This window comes from Tubulanus polymorphus, chromosome 6 (genome assembly GCF_964204645.1).
Source record: "Tubulanus polymorphus chromosome 6, tnTubPoly1.2, whole genome shotgun sequence".
Lineage (NCBI taxonomy): Eukaryota > Metazoa > Nemertea > Palaeonemertea > Tubulaniformes > Tubulanidae > Tubulanus > Tubulanus polymorphus.
In genome coordinates, this window is record NC_134030.1 from 14,403,590 (window position 1) to 14,427,014 (window position 23,425).

At 36.0% G+C, this 23,425-nt stretch overlaps 3 protein-coding genes across 3 annotated transcripts in view; all 3 read right to left on the reverse strand.

Annotated features, from left to right (window-relative positions):
* The window catches only part of LOC141907569 (uncharacterized), a 62,402-nt gene extending 60,834 nt beyond the window's left edge, over nt 1-1,568 (reverse strand). Inside the window, exon 1 of the mRNA XM_074797249.1 lies at nt 1,371-1,568. Within this exon, the coding sequence (XP_074653350.1) occupies nt 1,371-1,475 (105 nt within the window). The 5' untranslated portion in view covers nt 1,476-1,568. The remainder of the gene's footprint in view (nt 1-1,370) is intronic.
* A 1,588-nt stretch (nt 1,569-3,156) lies between these two features.
* On the reverse strand, nt 3,157-4,699 carry LOC141907759 (uncharacterized). The gene is made up of 2 exons (XM_074797501.1): nt 3,719-4,699; nt 3,157-3,414 (listed from the first exon to the last, which is right to left on the reverse strand). Exons 1-2 carry the CDS (start codon nt 4,697-4,699, stop codon nt 3,157-3,159), a joined length of 1,239 nt encoding a protein of 412 aa, XP_074653602.1.
* Nucleotides 4,700-4,785: 86 nt separating this feature from the next.
* On the reverse strand, nt 4,786-5,502 carry LOC141907760 (uncharacterized). Its single transcript, XM_074797502.1, has one exon. It carries the CDS (start codon nt 5,500-5,502, stop codon nt 4,786-4,788), a length of 717 nt encoding a protein of 238 aa, XP_074653603.1.
* Nucleotides 5,503-23,425: the final 17,923 nt, after the last annotated feature.

The following is a 23,425-nucleotide window of genomic DNA, read 5'->3' on the forward strand; positions in this document are numbered from 1 at the left end:
GGTCAAAGCCCATAGGCCCTATTCAAGTGCCTATGCTCATGGCCCGTGCATTCCAAAGCGATTTTCAGCCGACAAATTCCTTCAGAACTTTTGAAAAGCTTGGCCGATTTTAGTTCTGTAAATTGCTATGATCATATATCAAACCCTTCTTTCACTTACGCCTTTTAAATTGTGTTAAACCCTTCTTTCATTTACGCCTTTTAAATTGTTTTAGTCACAGGGGTTTGGTGATGGGCTTGGATTTTATTTCCGGGTTGTTGATAATCTCGCGAGAATGGCGCTAAATATGAACTGCGAATAAATTCAAAATATCATGGAAATACCTTGTGTTTATATTGTTTATTTATCCGCTATAAAGTTCCGATAAACAATTGGTCATTAAGGATCATCATCAGACGGTCGTCACGCTTTACTATATAAAATCACAAGGGATGAAACGCAGTTCAAGTCGTGCCAGCCAGAAAGTTGGGACAGTCACGTGACTTAACGCTTCTTATTTGACTGAATGCAAACCTGAAGCATCTAAGATGGAAACTATGATACGAAAAATATTTGAGGATAACTTACATTCAAATGCATTTTTTGTCTATGAATTATATATTTGATCATAATTTATTCTTTATAAGTTATTAATTTCATATGAACCATAATCTGACAATTGATATCGGTCTGTGAATATGTTAACTTTTCATGTTAAAGTTTTAAATGTGATGACATCATCAGAATGTCACGTGACTGTCCCAACTTTCGGTTTGGCGATGGGCTTTGATTTTATTTCCGGGTTGTTGATAATCTCGCGAGAATGGCGCTAAATATGAACTGCGAATAAATTCAAAATATCACGGAAATACCGGTGCGATTCAAGAATAGGGGACTATAGCAATATATATGTAGTGATAGTAATCAATTAAGTAATAATATTAGTAATTGATAATGATGATATATAATGATAGTAATGTATAGGCCTATAGGCCTAGTAATTAATGATGATTAGGGAACTAAACCTAACCCTAACCCTGATCCTTACCACTAGTCCCCTATTCTTGAATCTTACCCCCCTGTGGTTTTAGTGTTTGGAAAATTTTCACTTGAAAACTCTGAGAGCCAGATACAGATCTGTTCGGTAAAAGTGCAGGGCCGCACCTCTCCGCGCAAACGGTTCAATCAATTACGTTAAATAGGCTATCATTGTTTCAGATTCAAAATGTCATCTGCAATTCAGTACATAGCCATTGGTTAATTTTAAGATATCTTCACTAGAGTAGAAAGATTTTAGCCAGGATTCTGTCATTCAGCAGATTGCATCAATCACGAGTGCGGATCTGCACTTTTACCATCTGTTTTTTACCCCCTGGTCTCCGGCCTCCTACCTTCCTATTATAACCAAAAATGATTTTCATTCGGTTAAAATGACGAAAGAACTGTCTGTAGAGATTGCGAGATAACAACGTCGAGTTGGATGCAGCCGCCATCATCGCAATTTGGTTGATGTTTGCCTGTGAACGGAATCTTTCATATAGGCATATATATGAGCCATCCACGTTCCCGTCTCGACCCGTTACTGTCAAGCTAATGCCATACAGTGTGAGTAGGTTCGAATCCCATATTGTGCTTCGGGCGCAATTTATACCTACTTAGCGGTCTGTTCATAGCGCGTGTACAATCATAGCTTCCAACTGTAATTTCCACTCATGCTACGGTTATTGCCGTTGTTTAATTAAACCCCAAAAGTTTGATTTTTGGTTCTGGCCGTGGAGAATAGAATACACGGAATTTAGAGAATTGGACCATCTATACACCCACACGACTGAACTCTCTAAGTGAAGATCGAAACAATACAGTAATACTATATAATATACCTACTCTATTTTATTACGGGGAACCCCCTATAATTATCGGGTACCCCTTTTAAGATCCCCCTTAGTTACTACTACCCCCTACTACAATGAGTGATATTACGTACAAACTCATTGGTTGGTCTGATGGTGACATCATATAGGCCGGAACTACGAGAACAAGAACAAGAACAAGAATACTTTTTCACGTTTGAAATTTATTTTACCAATAAGAAAAATGTATAGCAAAAAACAAATACTGGAAAATAATCAAAATAAAAACGATTTACGTTGCTCAAAAGATTAGAAAATTCGCTAAATTCGGATCACCAGCAGGGGATGGGAAATTTTGTCAATTGAACGAAATGCAAATAATGTGTTTTCGAACTTAAAAACGTTTTTCACTAGCAAAAACGTTTTCTGAAAAACGTTTTCTGTTTCGGCGAAACAAATGTTTTGCCGTGTGCGTTGGGCTTTAGCCGATACAAAAACTGATTTCGGTTGATGTCAAATGATAACTCACATGATAATTGACAGTTTATTTTTATTATAAGTCGCACTGATTTTGGTTCTATGTGCATTAGATATAGGTTTAAAAACGGAATCCATTTATTACGATAATTTTCCGTGAGGCTTTAGAAGGCACCATGGTGCTTTCCAAAATGATTTCGTCTTGGTGTAGGGCCGGTAGGCCTACTGTAAATTAATAACATTAAATCAAAGAAATGGACAACAATTCACCAACATATTTCTATCGTATACGATGATTTTAATAATTGAAAATTGGGCCAGGTGAGAATCAAAATTGCCTTGTCACCATCAATTAAAGTATATAAATCGTTTAATTCGGCTTATGATGATTTAGGTCGACTGCTTGTCCTTTCTGGTTCTACTAAGACCTTTATCAGGTATGTACTACCAAAAATAAGCGAGCTAGGCCATCCGGAATGCTCTCAAGTCAGGTTGAAATAGACATTAAATATAGTCAGAACCCTGTCTGTGGTTTAGTTTCACGATCGGATATTTTCACAAACCACATAGGCCTAAGGTATAAGCCCATCCGATTATATATTGCTTACCACCAACGATTAGGTAACTAAGTAGGGAAATATCCCGCCGGCTCATAGGCCAGCATCTTAGCTACGCATTGAAGTGGTTTTCGCCCCACATACCCAACCTAACTTTCGAAATAATCAAACCTACAGAAAGGAGGGGTATCCCAGTACAGGTATGCCAGTACATATCCGAGCCCTATATCTGTAAGTGTACAAACATGTATTCAATATTCACGTGTCTGTGCCGCTTTCTTACTGACGGTCTATCAATACGCATAGCACTGTCCGTTTGATTGCGATACATTCACGGACCTAGTCATAGTTGACTCCAAACCGGCGTGTTTCACGTTATGGTGGGCGTCTAATACAACGAGTTCGGTTAACCTTGATTTCGACGGCAAAGGAGCCGGGAAGGTTGTGCTGTAATTTAGTGGCGCATTCTGTAATCTTCCCCCAACGCGCACAATTCCATCGTTAGCCATGAAGAGGCGTAAATGTTTGATTAACGTTGAATTTGTTTTTTTCTGAAGTAGTTCATTATATTCCTTTGTAAAGTATGTCTTTTGTACCGATCTAATGATAGCTTTTTCGGATTTTTGAAACTCGGCAACTGTTAGGGTCTGTGTCAGTGCAGTTCAGCGCACTGTAGAATGTGTATCAACCGTGTACATACATTTATGTGTGAATAATATTAGTTATATTCAAGTTAGGTTGTTAGATTGTGAATCATGACCCATGTAAATTGTATTGTGACTGACTTATGTATATAATAAAGTTCGAACAGTATTCAGCACTGTGAGTAAGTCATTCCTGTAGTTTGTTTCGTACCTTCTGGACAGAAGCCCTCGAGGATACAGTCAGGTCCGTCGCTGTCAGGACAGTCTGACCTGTCGCCTGTTTATTTACCCTTAAGAGTGAGACAAATCTGAGAACGTACGCACATATCCGGACCATTTTCGGTAAGTCGGGATAAAACGCTGGATTTACTTCTTTAATGATTCCGAATTTCTGGCGGGCTGGAGAAGCGATTGCGCTTCCTTGGGAGTCTAATGATTCCGTTTCAGTTAACAGGATTGTTGAATCGAACAGTTCGCAAATGGGCCAATCGCATTGGCCTAACCAATGTGGTCCCTTCCACCATAGGTCGCAGTTCTGCAAGTCGGCTGCGCATATTCCACGAGAGAGAATATCGGCCGGATTATCTTTCGTCGGGCAGTACTTGAATTCATCAATATTTACCGATTTGATTTGAGTTACTCCGTTTGATACAAAAACAGGTAGTTTCTTGTCGCTATGAATCCAATGTAATACGATTTGGCTGTCGGACCACAGAATAGTTTTAGATATATTTATTTTCGACGCGAGAGCACGATAGACATATGTGATAAGCCTGGCAGCAGTAAGCGCTGCAAGCAGCTCGAGCTGAGGAATGGTAAGTTCCTTTACCGGAGCGACGCGCGTTTTTGCCATCACTAAGGATGTGTCGGTGAGGTTACGTAAGTAAACAACAGATCCATAGGCTTCCTTGCTACTATCTCCGAACGCGTGGATCTCGTTGTCTGATCTACGGTCAGATTCCTCGAAGTATTTCCGTGAAATGTGGATCGCTGAAGCGTCGCAAAGATCAGTCGCAATATGTATCCATTTAAGCTTTAGGTCATCGGGTATGCGTTGGTGGTCCCAATCGAATTTCTCTTTCCACAGTTCCTGAATAAAGATCTTAGCCCTTATCTGAACTGGGGCTAAAAACCCCAATGGGTCATATACTTTCGAAGCTCGACTGACGACAGCATCGCAACAGCATCGCATGACAGTTCGTTTTTAAGCTTATGTGGAAATCCGATAGAATCCCGTTGGGTGTTCCGGATTAAGCCAAGAATTTTCGATTCGGTATTTTAGTCGGCCACTTCATCGGTTTCTAGTTGTTCACGTAATTTTCCGGAGTTAGTTGCCCAGGATCGTAGGTTGAGTCCGGCGGATTTGGTAATGTCGACGGATTCGTGGTAGAATCGAAGCGCTTCGGTATCGGAGCTTACACCCGTGACAACGTTATCAACGTATATGTTATCAGAGATATCCCGAGCGGTTTCCGTATCTATACTGCGTAAATGTGATTTCACGGTGACGTTTATGATGTATGGGCTGCAAACCGCTCCGAAGAGAACTGAACGGAATTGGTAAGCCTTCAATTCACTTTCTGGGTTTGATTGGTCGGAAAGCCAAAGAAATTTTGTGAATTTTCGATCGTTTGAATCAAGGCCGATTTGTAGGAAAGCTTTCTCAATGTCTGCAGATATCGCGAATTTGTGTAATCGGAAGCGTATTATGATCGACGCTAGATCGTTAAGCAATGACGGTCCAGTCTCAAAGCAATCGTTCAAACTAGGTTCATGTCCGGACTTACAGCTGCAGTCGAATACTATTCTCATAGGTGTGGTTAGTGAGTCCCTTTTTACCCCACGGTGAGGTAAGTAGTGTCCCGAGTGATCGTCGTTTTCGACTTCTTCGATTAAGCCACGTGATAGTTGTTCGTTGATAATATTATTGTAGACGCTTCGCATTTCCGGTTCAAGTCGGCGGATCATACCACGTGTTCGTCTCTCAGCCACCATTCGGTTGGTTGGCAAGGGGGCGTGGTCATCTTTCCAGGGTAGCTTCGCGGTGTATTTTCCATTTTCAAAGCGCAAGTGTGTCTGACAGTAATTCGACATGGATTTGCTGACTGCAGTTCCGGTTGTATGCGCGTCATCTTTGATCCCGATTGTTTCCAGGTTCCAGAAACGTTGTAGATTTATTTCCTCGCGTTTGTTTTCGACAAATCGACGGCACAATCAGGGTTCGAATTTTCAAATCTCCATCACTGGTATTTAGCTTTATGGTCCCGACGTCTAAAGACCGAGCAGGTCCTGATATACCACCAAAGGCCGATATCTGAATGTCTTCGGACTCATTTGACACTAGATGTAAGGCTTTTGCCATTTTCTGTGTGATGAAGGATCTTTGGGCACCTTCGTCAAATGAGATGATCGCATTAATTGATGTCGATTCAGAAGAGATACGGGCGAACGCTGTTTTTAGTAGAACGGCTCCTCCAGTAGGAGTTTTACTTCCACTTGATGGGTGGTAGTTTGTGAGTCAGTGTTAGTTCGTAGCGGTTGCGTTGCCATGTGGTTTCTCGTCGGGTCACATAGAGATGAATGATGTTTCCGTTGGCAATTTCGGCATCTGTATTTGGATTTGCAGTCGGCGGAACGGTGTGAACCTAAACAGTTAAAGCATAAGCGGTCTCGAATTACTGTTTCTCGCCTTTTTCCGGGTCCGTTGACAACGCGACATTCGTGATAAATTATGGTTGTTCGATTTACAGTAAGCGCAATTAGATCGTGAGAATGTTTTCTGCTTGGACGTAGATACACGGGTATGGAAGGCTGCGGTTGGGTAAGTGAGATCGTGGTCTTGAAAGTCGTTGTTTAGCGTATCCCCCGCGCGAAGGGCTTCGATTTCTTTTGGTAGCGAAGTTCTGAGGTCGACGATAATCCAACCATTGTTTCCGCGTTGTCTCGTCATTTGTTGGCGGATATGACCGGGTAACTTATCCAATACGACAGGCACGAGTAAATCTCCGTATTGATCCACAGCTAGATTTTCGTAGTATTTGAAAATGTTTCGTAGTATTTAGAAATGTTCTTAATGTTGTTTCCGTATGCGTGGGGGTTACGTTAAAGCCGTCAGACAAGAACGTACTAGTAGTAAGAATTACGAAAGTTCTTGTTTGATGCTTTCATCTACCAACGCAAACCATAAATCAGTCTATAAACAACAATTCTTTCTCGGTTCTTCTGCTGTGAGATCTGGCAAACATTCAGAAAATCTTTATATAAAACTTTTAAATAGTTGGAACCATATTTGGTTGGGTCGGAACAATGGAGTGTATTTATAATGAGGCTCGTGAAGGGATCACGCTGATACTTGATGATATTCCCGGCTACTTTCCGTAAAAGGAAAAACCGGATGTTTAGGAAGATGTGGTTGTTTTGCTTATCCTGTATTAAAATAGAATTAGTTAAATTGTAGATAAAATAATTAGTATAAGTATTTCAAATAATTTAAGAATTGATAATCAATCACAATGTATTCCGAATCGTAGTTAATTATAATAATTAAAAAAGAAACAATGAATTTGTACTGTAATTAGAAAAGAAAACAAAGTTTTGAAAAGATATTTAATTTGAGTAATCTAGATGTTGTTAAAGAACAAATTGTTAATAATCGCTAATGTTTTAGAAAAATTAATTTGTGTTAAATGTTAAAACTAGCTGTCTGAAGTTTCTGTTGTCTGTATGCGCTCGTTGGTAATTCACAGACAATAGCTGCTCTCTCAACAACGACTAGCAAGGAGTGAGTAAATCACAACGCGTCATGACAGGAGGGTTGGAAGGAAAAAGTTAGTTTAGCAAATCAGTTTTGAGATCAGCGAATCATTAAGGCCAAATTCTATATGACCAAAACAGTCATGACAGTAAGGTTGCTGCTCCTTGCCAAAAGTCGAGTGGGAGAGTATTTTAAGAATGCCGATTCTTTCTATAAAAGGGACCCGCATCTTGAGAGAGCAGTCACTCGAGAGAATCTGTACCTTAGTAAGACGAGTGTCGACAGCAGGACAGGAGAAGCTTCGGAACGATAGGGATTCATATACAATAGGGATTAGGAAAATCATTCTGTGTTCAAGGTAAATAAAATATATTATCTTCAATATTATCATCCGGTATTTCAATTTATACATTCGGATTTGTGCACGGACACGTTCTCTCGCCAGGGCCTTACTCAAGTACTTTATAGATAACGATTAAAGAGAGGATTGTGACCGGCGTATCAGTATGTTTCTTCTGGTTTACCCAGAGATCTTAAACCTCTTATGTAAGCCACAAAACGGTCGTAAAAGTTACGTAATGATTGGTGGTTGGCGCTAGGTGGTTCAAGCTCCCACAGCGCGCGCATATATGCGCCGATGATAACACGAGGTTTACCGTGTCGATCTTTGAGTAATTCCAACGCGTGATAGTAGTTACCATCGGTGAGTGATAATCCGTTTATCACCTGAGCCGCTTCGTCCGTTGTTTGAGCCAGTACGTATTGGAATTTCTGGACGTCAGTAAGGTTTTCGTCCATCCCAACTGCCGAATTAAAGGAATCGAAGAATTCCAACCAGTTCTGTATATTTCCATCAAATTTCATTAAGGAGAGTTTTGGTAAGTTGACCGTTCGTCGCGAGTTACGGTCGCTGCGCGCAGACTGATCTGAGATCAAGCTGGTATCGTGTTGATCTGCAGCTAACCTTCTATCGATTTGTCTTTGTAGTACCCGGAAATTCTCTTTGATATCCGTTAGGTATTCGTCTGCGTCCGTAATAAATGTATCCAAGTCCGCCTCCTCGACGGTCAGTAGGAGTCTTTGATCTAGATCGGCGAGGATGTTAATTTTCTCCTTGTGCGTCTCCATGGCTGCGAGTAGCTGATCGCGATCGAATTCCGAGATCGCGTCGTTTCCAAGAATAGTTTGAATTTTAGAAATTGTTTTAGTCAAAAGTCCTCTGTTCGTCGTGCGGTTTTGCATCAAGCGTTTGTCCTGAGCTGCCATCCTGGTCACCGCACCAAAAATGTGGTAAAGATTCCACTAGAACAGGATCGAGAACAGCTGAGAAGAATTCCGTGTGTACAGTATGAGAAACTTTATTACAGTGCCAAGTGGCGGGAAAGGGGGCTGCATGCAGTGTTACATATAGGTCATATTGATTGACAGTTCAGTAGTACCAATAACATCGTTGTTTCCGACAATCTCATCAAATTTATTTCGGTTCGTTATCGGTGGTCACCTACTGTTGTAAGGGGAAACATATTATTTATCTATATTTGTTTACTTTTTCTTTACCTACTGTTGTAAGGTATTTTGAATTTGTATGTTTTTTGCCATGGCGGCTTATAAAAATTAGATTTGCTTGACATTGGGTCTGAAATTACGGTCGCCAATGAGGATGAGTCAGCTTGTTCTGCTGGTCTCGTGGCTGACGAAATGTCGGTTCAACAGGCTATTGATGAAGGACGGAGTCAGTCTTTCCTCCTTCTGTCTGACTATTATGAGTCTTCGAATAAGGACACTCGAGCTGCAAGTGTTGATAAAAAAGATAAGGACAAAGCAACTAAATTGAAAGCAATTCCTAAAATTTCTCGTCGAGTTGTTACGTCAAATAGCTCAAGTTCATCCCAGCCAGAGACTTTATCTGAAAGTCATGTCGATCCTGTTTTGACAGAGTTTTTAAAGATGAAGAAAAGACTTGACTTCATGACCTGTATTATGTCAGAGATGGAGGGTCTTAAAAATGTCGGACCCCCAATAAAAAATCAACAGTTAGCACAAGCCGTTGATAAACTGATTACAGGGTTTAGTGGAGAAAATTCTGATATTAAGAAGGATTATGCTTGCCCTGAAAATATCACGAGTTTGGCCGTCACTAAAGTAAATCAGCCAATTTGGCCTAAGTTAAATAAAGAGTCAGCCGCTTTCGATTTTAAGTGCCAGAAGATTCAGAATTATAACCTAAGAGGTATAACTGCGGTTTGTGGTTTGTCAGTATGTATTGTTGATTTCAGGGTTGATGTACATTCATAAATAAAGTGGTTTAATGGTGAAATTCACATAGAATACCACATCTTTGTTTTGTTCTTGTGGAGTTCAGAAAAAAATGAAACATATAATCAGGCTTTTAAAGAGAAAAAGTTTTTTTAAGTGATAAGAAAAAAACTAAAGGAAAACATAAAAAGAGAATAAGAACACATTTACGAGAAGAAATATCATACGACCGTACGCACGTGCGTATGTTTATTGTAAATATTTACATTGCCGACATGCCTTGGAATCGGTTTCGGTGACAGTTTCTGAGTCATCGACGATCTCGAATGGGATCTACCAACAACCCATTAGAACAGGTCAAGTGACTCTTTCAGACGCGAGCTCCACACGACCTTGAAAATCATCGATGATGTCATCAGGACTCATGACGCCATGACACCTCGGACCCACGTCTAGAAAATAGATCTAACCATATCTTTAGACTGGTTGCCGGTCTCTAACTCGTTGCCGGTTTGACTATATCGTATCACTCACAACCACCTTTTGATTGCTAAGTCTAGTTCCTATCCATCGATTCCGCTGCCCTCTTTATTACTCTGAATACCAGTCGTTGTTGCCGGTTACCTACAACGTCTCACGCTAAAGTATCATATAGAGGTTAACTCCTGTTAATTGCAATGCAACAACTGATTTTAGTGTCATATCAAACCTTTGTATTAAAATTAATAAATTAGTTACCGTACCTTGTTGAAACGTATAACGTGTTTTTTAATAATATTTTTTGATGATTTGAATCGCGAACCGAAGAATTTATTTATTTGATTTGAATTGATTGCCACAATCCGGATTTCCAATACGGACTAAATTAATAAAATGTGAAAATTCAGTATGTCTCTCTAAAATTACTCTAAATGTTATTTTTTGTTGATAAAACGCATAAATTTTGGTCAATTTTAACCTTTAGATTGGTTGCCTGTCCCATTCAATATGGGACTATGGGACAGGTTTTGCCCGTCCGCCATCTTCCGCGGATTTTACGGATCCAATCAGATTTCAGTATTTCATCACGTGAACAATGTAACATGGCCGCCTACACAGTGTCTCAATTTACGTTCCATGGACCTCTTTAAAGTAATTTTTTATACCAATGAAGAAAGAAATTCCGTTAAAACTGCCAGGTAACGCTTCTGCAGGCACTTGTTCAGCGTGTGGTACCGAAAATATCGGTATTCAATTGAGGATGGCTGCGTGACAGCGCCGTCGAAACCTACCGGTCGTCAATCAGCAATTTGGACTGGTGGATGGAAACAACAATGCATACACTACTACTATACCACTACTGACATACTGAACGTTACAGCAGAGGCTTGTTTGTTCACTCGAGGCGATTGATTGATTGTTCTTAATGTGATATTGGACATCAGCAGTTGATCCAATGAAAATAATGACATCAACAAGGTAACTTCACCTACTTACTTAACAAGGTAACTTCACCTACTTACTTCGTAAAAATGTGAACATTGAATATTCTATTTCACAAACACTATTGATTATCTATTGTAGATTATTGTGAGCGTTTTAGTGATGATTTTGTGAGTCACAACTCGTAGGATGTTTTAAGAAATTGAAGTAATGCATATTAAATTAGCTCAACATGAAAATAATAGATTGCAATGCATCAAGGTAAGTTTGAAAAATGCATTCTGAACCATTAATTGTAAAGTCAATCCAGGTTTAATTGTAAGTGTGATATGTATTTTGATTTCAGAATGATAACATCATGCAGTAATCAAAGAGAATAAAGAATCAGCACTAGCTGTCATGAAATGAGATTCCAAATAACAGGCGGTGAAACTCCTTGATTCTGATAAACTCATCATCATCAGTTACATCAGCAAGCGCCGCTGCGCCAAGATGTTGTGTACTTCATTTCTCCACTGCTCACGATCTGATAATCTGATGAGGTTTAAAGAGCTGGATTCTGTGAATAACTGCACTAGCGAGCCTTCAATTTGGATTGTGATTGGATTATCTGTCTGGTCGAGACTTGGTCTTTATGATTCTAAAGACACTATCATTCAAATCAGGGATATCAGGATCGTCCCAATTTGTCCATAAAAAAAAAACTTCTGTTCTATGTCATGAAATACATAGTGTCATTGCTTATTCTCTTGTCAATTGCTTATTCTCTTGTCAGGGGCTGAACAAGATTTCGTACCAGAAGTGAACAATAAATATCGAATTCAGTGAAAAAGAATTGGTCGTGATGAATTTTATAATCGATTTCTAGCAAAGTCAACATTGACATTGTGTGGTCCATGAGTAGAGAGGATATTGCGAATTTCCAGTGTGATCTCAGTAACTTGTCTTGACCAAGTCTCTTAATTTGACTGTCCCAACTTGCTGTCTGTATCAGCAAATCAGTAGACTGAGGTGGATCCAAATATCTGATCTCAAAAAGCGCTAAGGAGTTCAACGATTGTAAACTTTATTCAGTCAACTGTATTAAAACATCAATTCACTAAATACATCTCAGAAAGGATGTCCCCTGTTCCTTCAGAATGTTCTGTATTCGGTGACGGTCGCGGCAGAGCTCACCGCGCATTAGATTTCGATCCTTGTTAGTTTGTATGGCGAGTACTAGGTAAATTATCAGCGGATTTATCTGATACTTACGCAATTAATGTCTTTCTGTCCATTGTAAAGGATAATTTTGATATCGCTCGAAGCTAAGCAAATTCGAAGAGACGCCATCTTAACCAGGAAGTAACTTGCTACTTTACATGTTTGACCTTATTTGATATGGATCGAAAATGTAAAATAGAGGATGGGCACAACCGGTCTCTAATTGAAGATAGAGACCGGTAACCAGTCTATTTTAACCTTAAGAATTTGAAACAAATATAATATCTACATTGGCGTTAAATGTCAGTCCAAGTTCAAGTCCGATTCCGTAATTTCCACTCCCATCATGCACCACGAAAAGCCGCCATATTTTTCATGTTGCTTCACTTCAACTAGTTTTTTTGAGGCGACTAGTCAAAAGTTTTGAGCTACTACGATCGTAGATGAATCTAAATGCTTCAAGTGTTTAGAGTTCTTGTAACCAACCCCACACCTCCCCTACTCCGTCTGACCTGTCTGTGGTACAAAACCTATCATTCAAAAAACTAACAGTAAATTCTGCCCCAGCCGTTTTTAGGCCCCTCCTCGTTCGATCTTTGAACTTTCTATACTGACCACGCCACCCGTAAGTTTATTTAAAAAGCTCCTCCATTCAACCAACGAATTGTATGATATTATCCTTAAATTGAGGGACGATTAATTGAAAATTGCCGAGATTTTGCATTACTGTTTGACATTATTTTTTGATATCTCTCACATACATTTTCTTAAGAGAGTCCCTGTCAGAATAGTACGTACATTTTACTTTGACCCCTCCCCGTACAAAGTTTTACATTACCGTATTTGTTTACCCTTCCCCAAAAACCGTATGTACTATTTGAAAGCTCTCTTATAACATTTACCACGAACGCATGCATCGGCAGCCCCCAGAGCCATTCCGAGAGGCTCCGTTGAAAGGTCGAAAAATAAATTCTCGCACACTCGAATTTATTTTTCGACCTTTCAACCTTTGATACGAAACAACATATTCCCTATTACTCTTAAAATATAAAAATGAATAACTTCTAAAATCAATTTTAATAAAAAATTTGATATTAAAATGGAGAGTAAACAAATACACAGTGAGAACAACAAATCATATCTAGATAGAATAAAAGATACTACAAATGTCAAATCAGTAGATTATAAATTTAAGAAGTTAACAGAATTAACAATTCATAAGAAATATTTAATTACAAATATTAATACAGTTACTACCAAATATGGAGATAAATAAGTTATCCACTTAGAATATGAAGGATTAAAAGGAAATAAATATAAATTCAGAACATATTTACCAGATAGATTTCATAGATTATCAAGTGAAGATTTTGAAGAATTATGTTCTGGTGATTTCTATTTCATATATAAGGGTAAGAATGAAAAATTGGATATTAAAATGGAAGCAAATAAGTACTACTGTTCAACATGTAAAGTTGATATAGATAAATCTCAAAAAGCAAGACATAATAAAACTAAAACACATTTAGAGAATAAATTAAAGTTAAAATATAAAGATGATATATTAGAAACTAAATTAGATGAATTGAAGAATGAAAAAGAAACATACAAATGTGATACATGTAATCAATCATTCAGTGATAAAAGATATTATAAAGAACATTTAAAATCTAAAAGGCATATTAGAAATATGAATAATGATATTTTAGGTGAAGATTATTTTGATAATGATAATAATAAACCGAAGACAATTATAAGAATAAAAGATACTCTAAATAATAAGAAATCATATATGGAAAATGTTAGAAATTATATTTATTCATTAGATAATAAAAAAAGAAATATAAATAACCGAAGCATTTGAAAGTGATATTGGACCAGCTGCTATTGAATTTAAATTTCATAAAGGCAAAACATTAGAAGAAAATAAAAAACATTTAGAAAATATGAAAAATATTATAAGAATAATTACAGACGTAGAATACCCTAAGTTTAGTATATCGGCTAAAGTTAAATTTCTAAAATCTGAAGATAAACCAATATATAATATAAATTCTCATTCACAACATATCATTTCAAACCAGCATATAGATGATAAATTAGGTAAATGTTATAATGAAATGAAAAATAAGATAGAAGAGAAATATTTTGAAGGATCAGGTTTAATATTTGATGAAATAATATTTACGACTTTACATGTATACAATACAAAATATAATAAGTTAACTAAATCAAAACCAATAGATGAAAATAATTAATCATATTATAAAGATGATAATATAAATGGAACAAGTTATATCAAATTACCATTTAAAACTAATGCTGTTATAAATGTACAAAATTCTGATGATAAATGTTTTCTATGGACAATTATAAGTTGCTTACATCCAACAGAAGATATTACACATAGTTTTAGATTATCAAATTATATACAATTTGAAAATAATTATAGGATAGATAATTATCCTGTTAGAATTAAAAATATCCCAAAAATAGAGAGATAATAATATAAAGATAAATGTGTTTGATTTAGTGAAATTACCAAAAACAAAAGGTAATAATATTAAACATTTTACATTAGAGCCTTTATACCTAACAAAAGATTATGATTCAAATGATGTTATAGATATAATATATTATGAGAATCATTATATGTGGATTAAAAGAATTGATTTATTTTTCAAATCAGAAAATGATTTTGATAATAAAATATATCTATGTAGAAAATTTATAACTAAATTCAGAACCGAAAGTGCATTATCAAATCAAAAACAATTATGTGAAAATCATGATTATTGTAAAATAGCTTTACCAAATGAAAAGGATAAAGTATTAGAATTCGAAAATATGATTTCAAGAATAAAGTACCATCTGTAATATATGGAGATTTTGAATCACTCAATAAAGAATTAACTGATCAAGATAGAAAAGAAATATATTATAAAAGAAAGAAATTAAATTCTGAAAATGATATAATTGATTATTCAGATCCTCTAATAACAAATACAATTAAAAAGATTCATCAATCAGCTGCAGCTTTCGGGTTATATATTAAATCTGATTATCCAGAACTAATCAAAAGTGAATATTATAATTATAGAAATGAAAATGTAATCAATCATTTTTGTGACTTATTAATTGAGTATGAAATCAAATTTAGTAAACTATTAGATACAAATAAAGAAATAGTTATGACAGAAGAAGATAAAGAAGAATTTGAGTTTGCTGATAAAAGTTATTATTGTGAAAAGATATATAATCTTAAAGATAAAAAAGTTAGAGACCATGATCATTTGAATGGAAAGTTTAGAGGTGCAGCACTTGAGAATTGTAACTTACAAGCTAAGAAAATTAACTTTGTTCCAGTAATATTTCATAATTTATCAGGGTATGATGCTCATTTATTTATCAAACAGCCATGCCAAAAAATATAAGAGATCAATAATGAAATAGTAAGAGTAAATTTAATTAGATCAAAGGATAAAATACCAACATATAAATTTAAGATGTTAGCTAAAACATCTGAGAATTATATATTTTTCCAATTTGGGTGTCTAAGATTTATAGATTCATATAGATTTTTAAGTTGTTCATTAGATAATTTATCAAAATCATTAGTTGATGATGAATTAAAACTATTAAAACAACACTATCCAAATAATTATGATTTTCAATTAATGAGATATAAGGGAACAATTCCATATTCATTTTATAAATCGCATAATGATTTTAACAATAATGAATTATTAAAAGAACAATTCTATGATGAATTAAAAAATGAATATGTTAAAGATGAAGTCTATGATAGAACATTGAATATTTGGAATCATTTTAGAATGAAAAATCATGGAGAATTAGTAGATTTATATCTAAAATCACTTGCGTTATTATTAACTGATATATTCGAAAGGTTTAGAGATGTAAATCTAAAATATTTTAATATTGATCCATGTCATTGTTATTCTAGTCCAGGATTAACTTGGGACTGTGGTTTAAAATTTACAGATATAAAAATGGATTTGTTAACAAATATAGATCAATTATTATTATTTGAAAAATCTATAAGAGGAGGCGTTTCAGGTGTATTAGGCGATTGATATGTCAATGTAAATGATAACCCTGGTTATAAGTTATTATATATAGATGCAAATAATCTATATGGTTGGGCAATGATGGAACCTCAACCTTATGGAGTATTTGAAATAACTGAAGTTTTACAACATGAAAATAATGATAAATTTGATTGGAAGAAAAGAATTTTAGATATTGCAGATGATTCAGATACTGGTTACTTCTTTGTTGTAGATTTAGAATATCCTGAAGATAAAAAAATTTAAATCTAGAAATCTAGCTTACTGTCCCAAACATAAAACTGTAACACATGAAGAATTATCAAATTATCAAAAAAGAATTAAACCTGAAAATCATATTCATACAGAAAAGTTAATGGTAACTCGGGAAGATAAATATAATTACGTAGTACATTATAGAATGTTAAAATTCTATTTGAATCAAGGAATGGTTCTAAAAAAGTACATAGATATATTTCATTCAGTCAATCTAAATGGTTAGAAAAATATATAGATTTTAAGACCAAACAGAGAACTAAAGCTTAAACTGATTTCGAGAAAGATTTCTTCAAGTTAATGAATAATGCATTCTATGGTAAGACTTGTGAAAATATTAGAAATAGAAATGATATTGAGTTAGTTAGTAATGGTAAAAGAATTAGACATTTACAAACATATCCAAAATTTATTGGTTACAGAATATTTGATGAAAATTTTGCAGCTGTAAAAATGAAAAGAACTTCTATCGAATTTAATAAACCAATTTATGGTGGTGCTTCAGTTTTAGAAATATCAAAATTATTAATGTATGAATTTTACTATAACGTATTACAACCTCATTTTGGAGAAAAGCATATAGAAATCTTATATTTTGATACCGACAGTTACATATTAAAGATAAAAACTAATAATATCACAGATGATTTGAAAACATTAAAACATCATTTTGATTCCAGTAACTATCCAAAAGCTCATGAATTGTTTAACAATGATAATAAAAAGGTGCCAGGGAAGTTTAAGGATGAATTAGGAGGTGAAGAAATGATAGAGTTCATTGGAATTCGATCTAAAATGTATAGTTATAAAACCAAAACTCATGAATCAAAGAAATTGAAAGGAATTATCAAAAGCGTAGTAGAAAAGAATATTCATTTCAAAGATTACGTCAATTGTATATTCAATGAAGAAGTTAGAAAACACAAGATGAAATGTTTAAGATCTGAGTACCACGAGATGTTTATTGAAGAAATTGAAAAGGTAAGTCTAAATCCATTTGCTTATGGCTGCAATTTAGAAGAATACTTAAAATTTAAAAGAGAAGAAACAAAAGAAAAGGAAATAATGAACAGGATTATAACGTGTTAATCAAATTTTAATAAAAATATGTATCATAAATGGAAAGTACACAAGCACAAATTATCAATATTACAAACAATAATAATGGTGTTATAAATATATATCAGAAGACATGTTGCAAATGTAAAATAAGTAAGCCATTTACAGATTATTATAAACGTAAGATTGGTAAAGATGGTTTACATCATAATTGCAAAAGCTGTTATAATCAGAATAATCAACAATATTATAGAGATAATATTGAAGCACGCAACGATAAAATCAAGCAATGGAAGGAAAATAATCCAGAACGCGTTAAAGCGTATCAAAATAGATATCATAAAGAAAGATATCAAACAGATTTTAATTTTAAAATGAAACAATGTCTAAGTAATAGATTAACAAAATTATTCAGTAAACAAGCGCATTCAGTTACACTCTCTAATTTATTGGGGTGTTCAGATGAATTTCTCAAATCATGGAATGTATATCAATTCGACGATAAAATGAATGAAAAAAACTATGGTGAATACTTTCATATTGATCATGTGTTGCCGATTTCTAAATTCAACATGAATGATGAACACAATCAGAAGTTGATATGGAGCTGGAGAAATTTAAGGCCTCTTGAAAAGAAGGAAAATATAATTAAATCAAATAAACTAGATTTTCAGTTATATTTGGATCAGCTGTGTAAAGCTTATTTCAGAACTGTAACTAGAAAATCTTCTGTCAAAATATCCGGTCCCCTATTATGGAATACTCTATCTGAATCAATTCAAACTATTCAAAGCGAACCTGCCTTTAAGCGTACCTACATGAAATCATTATTCAACACTTTGTAAATTTTCATTCTATACAAACCTATGTTAATGTGTAATATGTGAAACTTTTTTTCTTTTCTTTTCGCCTGTTAATTACTTGTGTGCATGATGTGTGAGTGTGATGAATGTTGTGTGGATGCTTCTGGGTGATACGGCTAAGATAGACTGTTTCAGTCTCTCCGTGTAGCCCCATTATCCTGTTACATTTTTTTCGTCTAATCATACTTATTATATCGTTCAATAATGTAACATCGTAATGAAAATAAATTTCAATTTCAATTTCAACTTCATGTGTTTGACATTGGAATCAACATCATACCCATTTGAACTGTAAAATATTCATACAACATGAAAACCTACAGTACATGTATACAGTAATCAAACTTTCACCGATGTTGGATATTTGAATGAACATTAGGCTTATTTCAGTATTCTAAAGCAGGAAATAATAAGCCCAATCAATAGGCCCTATTCCCATTGGTATAATGCGTACAGCTGTACCGTACACTTATACCAAACCTACGTACAGCAAAATGTACAGGCCTACAACGATTTCTGGTATACAAGCCGTGACCACATGAACGTTTTGGATCTAGGTTTGACTATTAATGTCAGCAGGTCAGAGAAGGCCTGAGTAAAATGTAATTGCATGGCTCAAATCAATTAGCCTTTCTGCGTGTGAATACTTCACTGAATTGTTTTAATATTATCGAGTGAATAGTGCATAGACTAAGACTTTAGGTTAGTCCTGACCAAATCCTATCCATATGATAATGGCACCCGTTATACAAACATCATTGTAGGGTTATCGTACTCGCTTAATACTTAAAACGCTGTTGTTTCCCGTACGTGACCGTATACGGTGATTTCCACATAGCCGTACGTTTACGCACCGACTTGGAATATTGGGATTCGAATCCAAACACATAAAAGATCCAGCAGAACTCTAGTGATTTACCCACTGAGTAACAGAACGTAACTGCAGGGTGGATGAAAGTTGATTTACAAATAGCCTCACCTAACCCAGACCCTATTCTTTCACGCATGCGCGTACATAGATTATAGGAAGTCACAGCGTTTGTAGGGTACTCAGCCGTACGGTCAACCTATGGAGATCGCCGTACAGTCACGTACGGGTAAGAACTTCGTACTCAAAATGGTATTGGTTACTAATAGGCCTAGAGAAAAATAAATACCGTAGGCTTTCTTATCTTCCCACACTTCACAACCGAACCGACTGACCAACCAGTATATTTTAGCCCCAGTACACACCAACCGGCAACGGCCTCATCACTTTTTGTCAACTGTGTGTTCCGTAGGCTATCGATAATCACCTGATACTTTTCTGTCGTTTCTTTTCTTTCCGGCATCAGACCACAATTAGGTTAGTAGCTCGAAGATGCGTTGGGCCGGACCCCAAAAATAGTACCTAGAGTGAAGAAGAGGTCCCCCATTAATGTTGCTATAATTTCTGCAAATGGGATAGGTAACGAATTTCGGTTATATGTATGAAATCCATTGATCCTGAGGGACAGATTGATGATGAAATAAGGGATTCCCTGGACTTTTTTTGCTTGGAGTAAGAGTACCAAACACGGTGGGGGATTCCCTTAGATATTTGGCTCGGATGTACTGGCATACCTGTACTGGGATACCCCTCCTTTCTAAAGGTTTGATTATTTCAAAAGTTAGGTTGGGAATGTGGGGCGAAAACCACTTCAATGCGTAACTAAGATGTTGGCCTATAAGCCATAAGCAGGATTTCCCATGGATTTACACGCTTATATATGAACTAAACTCTCGAATTTCTTGTTTTTACTATAGGATATAGAAGATTTTGGAATAGTGGTCTGAGCTCTGACAGCCAATACAGCCAAAATGACAAATTTTGAGGTTTTGATGAAATTTCACAAATAATTTTTATATTATACATCTTTTGCACATAGGCCCTATAAGTCGTCTTGAGGCATTCATTGAGACCTAATTTGCTGAATTTAATCAGCTTCATGGTAGGATTTGGTAATATCTTTGCTTGAAGAAGGCTTGAATCGCAGATTTCGGTCAACTTTTAGGCATAGATCGTAAGATATTTTCTCGTAGGCTCGGTCTAGGCTCATATCCCATTTCATAAAGGCCATCCTTGCCCATGCAGAATAATCACATTAATTCAGCTTTCTTTGATTTAGTTATCTAGTTTGGCTGACTTTTTGGTGCCAGATACTGTCAGGAATTTAAGGGGTAGAGGAAATGCATATTTTCGTTGAAACCATGGCAACCGAAAGGACATTGTCAGAGGCCAGTTGTGATATTTTTTCTAACTAGTACTGGTGACAGCTACGCTTGGTATATAAAAGGCAAAGGCCTGTGGACGCAGTAGGGTGCATTCGAATTAGGCCTTGTGGGCAAGAAAACGCCAAATCTAAAGGTTTCAGCCAATTCGATGATGTAAATGGCATTTTTTTCAGAAAATGCTTAAAGATTGTGTTTCTGATTTTTATCCATAGCCATATATTTATATCCATCAGTGAAAAAACCTATAAAGTATTCAGAAAATGCTGTATAATTGTTTTATTCATATTTTGAAATGAATGTTTGACTTAGATGATATTGATAGAAAACTTGGATTTTGTTTGGGTACTAGTCAGGCATCAGACCACAATTAGGTTAGTAGCTCGAAGATGCGTAGGGCCGGACCCCAAAAATAGTACCTAGAGTGAAGAAGAGGTCCCCCATTAATGTTGCTATAATTTCTGCAAATGGGATAGGTAACGAATTTCGGTTATATGTATGAAATCCATTGATCCTGAGGGACAGATTGATGATGAAATAAGGGATTCCCTGGACTTTTTTTGCTTGGAGTAAGAGTACCAAACACGGTGGGGGATTCCCTTAGATATTTGGCTCGGATGTACTGGCATACCTGTACTGGGATACCCCTCCTTTCTAAAGGTTTGATTATTTCAAAAGTTAGGTTGGGAATGTGGGGCGAAAACCACTTCAATGCGTAACTAAGATGTTGGCCTATAAGCCATAAGCAGGATTCCCATGGATTTACACGCTTATATATGAACTAAACTCTCGAATTTCTTGTTTTTACTATAGGATATAGAAGATTTTGGAATAGTGGTCTGAGCTCTGACAGCCAATACAGCCAAAATGACAAATTTTGAGGTTTTGATGAAATTTCACAAATAATTTTTATATTATACATCTTTTGCACATAGGCCCTATAAGTCGTCTTGAGGCATTCATTGAGACCTAATTTGCTGAATTTAATCAGTTTCATGGTAGGATTTGGTAATATCTTTGCTTGAAGAAGGCTTGAATCGCAGATTTCGGTCAACTTTTAGGCATAGATCGTAAGATATTTTCTCGTAGGCTCGGTCTAGGCTCATATCCCATTTCATAAAGGCCATCCTTGCCCATGCAGAATAATCACATTAATTCAGCTTTCTTTGATTTAGTTATCTAGTTTGGCTGACTTTTTGGTGCCAGATACTGTCAGGAATTTAAGGGGTAGAGGAAATGTATATTTTCGTTGAAACCATGGCAACCGAAAGGACATTGTCAGAGGCCAGTTGTGATATTTTTTCTAACTAGTACTGGTGACAGCTACGCTTGGTATATAAAAGGCAAAGGCCTGTGGACGCAGTAGGGTGCATTCGAATTAGGCCTTGTGGGCAAGAAAACGCCAAATCTAAAGGTTTCAGCCAATTCGATGATGTAAATGGCATTTTTTTCAGAAAATGCTTAAAGATTGTGTTTCTGATTTTTATCCATAGCCATATATTTATATCCATCAGTGAAAAAACCTATAAAGTATTCAGAAAATGCTGTATAATTGTTTTATTCATATTTTGAAATGAATGTTTGACTTAGATGATATTGATAGAAAACTTGGATTTTGTTTGGGTACTAGTCAGGCATCAGACCACAATTAGGTTAGTAGCTCGAAGATGCGTAGGGCCGGACCCCAAAAATAGTACCTAGAGTGAAGAAGAGGTCCCCCATAAATGTTGCCATAATTTCTGCAAATGGGATAGGTAACGAATTTCGGTTATATGTATGAAATCCATTGATCCTGAGAGACAGATTGATGATGAAATAAGGGATTCCCTGGACTTTTTTTGCTTGGAGTAAGAGTACCAAACACGGTGGGGGATTCCCTTAGATATTTGGCTCGGATGTACTGGCATACCTGTACTGGGATACCCCTCCTTTCTAAAGGTTTGATTATTTCAAAAGTTAGGTTTGGAATGTGGGGCGAAAACCACTTCAATGCGTAGCTAAGATGCTGGCCTATGAGCCATAAGCAGGATTTCCCCTGAATTTACGCGCTTATATATGAACTAAACTCTCGAATTTCTTGTTTTTACTATAGGATATAGAAGATTATGGAATAGTGGTCTGAGCTCTGATTCCGAGTCGAACATAATTCTAGTAGCCACCCGTGACTCAACGACCTTGATTTAAACTTGATCAATTCAAAATTTATTTATTGACGCTTCTGGTTACATGAACAGATCAGCAATATACTTAAACAAAATAACCGGAATAACAAGAAATCAATAATATAAAAGTGGTAACAAACAAATGCCCGTAATCCTGTCGGACTCGCGAACGCCGGACTAGTAAACTTGCCTTTGCACTTTTAACAAAAACTGTGTGGAAAAGTGATTAAACAAGATAAATATAGCTGCAAAGCAGCGTTAACGGGTTTCTGCCTTGCTGGTTTAAATTTCGCACTGAGATGCGCACAAAGATTTCACCAAGATAATTCTTATCAGTTCATTACATGCGACTATTTTGAAGGAGCGCGACGGGTGTTACTAAAACTATGCACTACTAAAACGAAGACCGAAGACCTATGCACTTTGCGAGACTAAAACTATGCACTACTAAAACGAAGACCGAAGACCTATGCACTTTGCGAGACTAAAACTATGCATGACTAAAACGAAGACCGAAGACCTATGCACTTTGCGAGACTAAACCTATGCATGACTAAAACGAAGACCTATGCACTCATTAGAAATCATAACTAGGGGCGCTAT